The 4,591-nt window shown below is 45.4% G+C and overlaps 1 protein-coding gene across 1 annotated transcript; it reads right to left on the reverse strand.

Annotated features, from left to right (window-relative positions):
* Nucleotides 1-343: 343 nt before the first annotated feature.
* LOC104474696 (cytoglobin-1) lies at nucleotides 344-4,024 on the reverse strand. The gene is made up of 3 exons (XM_010123605.2): nucleotides 3,930-4,024; nucleotides 1,682-1,913; nucleotides 344-472 (listed from the first exon to the last, which is right to left on the reverse strand). The coding sequence occupies exons 1-3, from the start codon at nucleotides 4,022-4,024 to the stop codon at nucleotides 344-346; spliced, it is 456 nt and encodes a 151-aa protein (XP_010121907.1).
* Nucleotides 4,025-4,591: the final 567 nt, after the last annotated feature.

The following is a 4,591-nucleotide window of genomic DNA, read 5'->3' on the forward strand; positions in this document are numbered from 1 at the left end:
GGAGCAAGTCTTTCTCTCAGGAATATCAAGCCTAAAGTCATAATCTTAAAATGTAGTCTTCAAGGACAGTGGCCAGAGAAACCCACCTGGAGCACCAAAGCTGCAAAGCACATCAGGATTTGTTGGTTGGCTTTGACGTATCTGCAGGTTTTATTCAACTGCAGAAACTCGGTTTGCTAAGGAAGTTATTGACATTGTCATCTACATTATAGAAGCCTTTCTCTTGCTTTTTTATTTATTTAATTTTTTAAAACTTTTTCGTTCTTCCTCCTCTTGGGTGGAGGCCCAAAAGCAGCAAATCAGTGCTGGCAAGATGTTAGAAGAGCCTGGAGGTTGCACACCCTCACCAACCCGCCTCTTTGTAGACGTTGTTCAGGTGAGTGCAGATTTCATTGGTCACCTTCTCAAAGGAAGCTTTGCAGTCTCCGCCAAATTTCTCCTCCATCAGTTGCAAGATAATGTCACAGATAATCTAAACAAGGAGAAGGGAAGAAACAAACAGTGTGAACTTTCCTCCACATTAGAAGTGTAAGAACAAAATGTATTTTTTTTACTGGGGATTCTTGGAGGGTGGAAAGGGGGTGCAAAAACAATTTGGTGGCATATAGCATGCAGAGCTGGAAATAGGTTATGGAAAATGAGGTGCATTATAGAATTCACATAAAAATGTGGTCACTGTTGTTATTTTTGTAACTTTGCAGTATCTGGTTAATGTTGACTGCACCCATATACACAGTCACTTAAAGACTGCTGTACAGGGCTGTTTCACTTGGTCCATCTGCTGCGATCCTTCTCCTGGCAGTGGACTGTCCCAAATATTTAGAGGCCACAAGGAGCCCTGTGTCGGACACCTATGGAATACATGGCTTGGGGGATAAGTTTCTTCCTACTTTTTCCTGCTCTTTAGCTATCTAACACTCTGGGATATTTTTCCTTACAGTCACTAGGTAGGTGGTGTACTTTGAAATGTCAGTTCCTTTTATGTGCAACATTTATGATTTTGTGTGCATCTTTAGCCTGAAAAAGTATTTTCAGGATCTCTCCAGACAGAAATCCTCACTTATTAAAAACTGGGCCCTCTGTTTTGGAAACCACCCTCCTGGTGCCTGACTGACCTTTGCCAAAAGATGCCTCTTTTTCGCATTTTGTGCTCTGTAAGGCAGACAAAATAGTTATAAATGCACTCTGCTAGTGACCTTAGGTGGATTTGGGCAAGTTATTTGATCCTGTATTTATGATCTGTGTTTCTTTAGTGATGGCAATGCTGTTGCCATTGTTGCTCAATAACAGCTGGTTTAGTTGTCCAGGCTCAGCTCCTGTTACTAGAGAAAAAATAGACATCGTGGACTGAAGTGCAGCGTAAGCTGCTTTTCTTTGTCTTGTTATTAAATGACAAATGTGTGGGAATCCTATTGCACTGAAAACCCACTGCAGCTTGTGGGCAGCTCCCACCTGAGCAGACTTGCCTGCATTGCATCTGCTGCACAGCCTTCTTTCCAACAGATGCCAGATTCCCATTATCTTTCACCATCAACCATCTCACCTTCCACCATCTCCAATCTCTGAAGCATATAATATATATTGATATATACAAATCCTGTTTTCCTCAGTTTTTCCCCTCCAAAGGGAAGACATCTTCCCATCACCATTACACCACCTGGCAAGAGGTCCACTGGCTCACCTTAAAGTTTTTGGGGTCAATCTTCAGCTGGGTGGCATGTTTCTTGCCCAGTGGGTTCAATATCCCAAGAAAAGCCTCGGAGTTGTCCAGGTGTTGCACCATGTCGTTGATGGCGGTGAAAACCCTCTTGCCGTGGCCCCTGACCTGATCCGACTGTTTCATCTCTTCAGCAGAGTCCATGCCTTTGAAGTGTGTGAAGTAGGACTTGGTGTCTGGGTGCTCAGTAAACATCCTGTCAAGAAATGAGAGATGTCCTAGTTTGTGGACTAAGGCATAGATGCAGATATGTCCTCATGTTCCAGACCTTGTCTTATGTATTTATTGCCATTTTTCCTTCTCTTTATTAGAACAAACACCACTTTCCCCTGGGTTTCTTGGTTCTCCTTTGCCCTTGCCATCTGTGCACAACCCCTGCGCCCACAGCAGCCTGTTCCTTCCCTTGCCTCTCCCCGGGGCACTTCCCTTTGCTTACTCTGCCTTAAAACCTACCTATCCTTAATTTATTCCAGTGTTTCTAAAGTAAACTTTTCCTCAGTGTTGACTCAGTGTTAGGTGGAGATAAAATCCACAGAGAAGTGGAAGCGCATTCACACAGAGCGACTGTGACAGTACAATATTCCCAGAGATGTTCTGGACAGCAGATACTTCCACTGTGCTCTCGGTGGGTGTTTTCATGGAGAAAGCCTACTATTGCTTTTGTTAATTAACACTTTCCTAGAGTCAATCCCAAAGCTTTCTTACTACCCATGATGGACTGTTGTTTGAGTACTGGGTACTGCTCATTTTGTTTATTCAAAAGTAAGTTCAATGCCACTTGTAAAGGAATTGCCTTTTATAATACATCAATTACAGCCAACTTGGTCAAGCTCTTAAAAAAAAGCGGTTTACTCCATTGGGTAAACCAGTTATTTACCTGAAACAGCAATAGCAAATTCCAGATTGCATTTCACAGAGTCACAGAACGGTTGAGTTTGAAGAGACCTCTGGGAGGTCATCTGGTCCAACTGCCCCCAGTCAAGACAGTTGCCCAGGACCGTGTCCAGATGGCTTTTGAATATCTCCATGGATGGAGACTCTGCAGCCTCTCTGGGCAACCTGTGCCACTGCTCGATTGCCCTCATAGTGACAAAGTGTTTTCTGATGTTCAGAGGGAACCTCCTGTCTTTCAGTTCGTGCCCATTGCCTCTGGTCCTGTCCCTGGGCACCACTGAGAAGAGTCTGGCTCTGTCTTCTTTGGACCCTCCCTTCAGGTTTTTATAGACTTTTATAAGATCCCCCTGAGCCTTCTCTTGTCCAGTCTGAATAGTCCCAGCTCTCTCAGATGTGCTCCAAGTCCTTTCATGATCTTTGTGGGCCTTTGTTGGACTCTCTCCAGTATGTCCATGTCTCTCTTTTACTTGGGAGCCTGGAACTTCTCTAAAAGCAGGTCTGGGGCTGTAGGACACCAAGGCAAAACCTTCTAGAGTAAATTACCCCAGGGAGCCAAGCCACTGGATGCTACTAGCATTTTATAGCTGCGTTTCTGACCCTAGCTGTCCTCAGGTTGCGTAGACTGCAGAAGGAAAGAGCAGTGCACAACAGTTTTTGAGGCTGATCCAGGCGCAAGATGTGATATACAAGAAAGCCAGAGGGAGTGGTAAAGGTGTGATAACCAGAAATATTATTTGGACTGAGCAGGGGGTATGAAGGTGATGTCAGTCCCAGCTGAAAGAGGGATATGTGAAAGATTAATAAAAGAAAATTCTGTCTTATGGAAGAAGAGAGGAAAACAGAGTGAAAACTAAGAGAGGAAAGCTCACAGGCAGGGTACAGTATAATGAAACAGATGGGCTCTGGACTGGAAAGACTGAAAGAGAATCAGAAGAGAAAAATTGAGGACATGCAAGTTAAAAAAAAAAATCATTAGGGGAGTTTAGGGATAAAGGGGAAGAGGGAAACAGGGCCCATGTTTTGTTCCCATTCTCTTTCATACCACACTTTCTTTTCTTTTACCTTAAATGGGTGGAGTGAAGAAATTGTTCTCATCTTTTCTTCCTTTCCCACCCCCTTCCACTTTCCTTTTACTTTTCTTTGTGTGGATCTGCCTTCTTCCCTCTTCCCTCCCTGAGGAAACCAGCAAACCAAAATGCTCCCAGCAAGGTCTACATAAAAAAAAACATCAAGACGTGCTCCTAGGTGGTAACTCAGTCCTTCTTGCCGTTCCTCCTTCAACCCTCTGGGGTAGCAGTGGGATGGGCTCTTTCCTTACCTGACCAGCACAGTTGTCCCATTGTCCTCGGCATCCACGTATATCTTCTCCCAGGCGCCACGGGCGCTTTGCACCTCTGCTTCAGAGAACGACATGGTGGAGGAGATGCTGGCAACAAAGGGCGCAGCAGGAGGGAGAAGGACTGGGAGGTCCTGGCGAGGCGGTTCTGCTCCAGTTCTCTCCTCAGGGCTCTCTAAATACTGCCCTAGGGATTTAAGAGATGTTGAATGGACTCTTTGTCTCCGTTCCCCTCAGTCACATTTCTGCGGGCTTTAGGGCTGCCTAATCACTTTTAATCAGGAAAGAAACCAACCACATGAGGAGGGAGGACTAGCACTCTCACTGTGGCCTCAAGTGCCAGAGCAAAGATCTTGCTGTCTGAGGAGAGAAAGGAAAAAAAAGGGAGTTTTCAGTGGCAAAGAGAAAAGATCAGCTCTCCTCTCCCTGCCAAGGCGAATGCTTGACTTCTTTTTCCTGAGGGCGACCCTTGCTCGAGCACCACTTTTCCTGGTTTGCTCCCGAAAGCGCTGCTGTGCTGTGGGCGCCATGGTGCCCTGCTGTCCCCTCTTCTCAGCACTTCTTGTTCCTTCAATCCAAAGATCCCGTTTCCAGCTCCAGCAGCTCTCTCCAGTTCTGCTTTCTTGCCACGGTCACTGCTTTCC

The sequence above is a fragment of the Chlamydotis macqueenii genome, chromosome 1, assembly GCF_036417535.1.
Source record: "Chlamydotis macqueenii isolate bChlMac1 chromosome 1, bChlMac1.mat, whole genome shotgun sequence".
Lineage (NCBI taxonomy): Eukaryota > Metazoa > Chordata > Aves > Otidiformes > Otididae > Chlamydotis > Chlamydotis macqueenii.

What these genes read in the sequence shown, in the direction of transcription:
- LOC104474696 (XM_010123605.2), bottom strand. Translation starts at nt 4,024, where the DNA reads ATGTCGTTCTCTGAAGCAGAGGTGCAAAGCGCCCGTGGCGCCTGGGAG. An exon ending in GGGACAACTGTGCTGGTCAG is followed by an intron (nt 1,914 to 3,929) that starts GTAAGGAAAGAG and finishes ATTTCTTGACAG; the next exon opens with GATGTTTACTGAGCACCCAG. An exon ending in TTGACCCCAAAAACTTTAAG is followed by an intron (nt 473 to 1,681) that starts GTGAGCCAGTGG and finishes CTCCTTGTTTAG; the next exon opens with ATTATCTGTGACATTATCTT.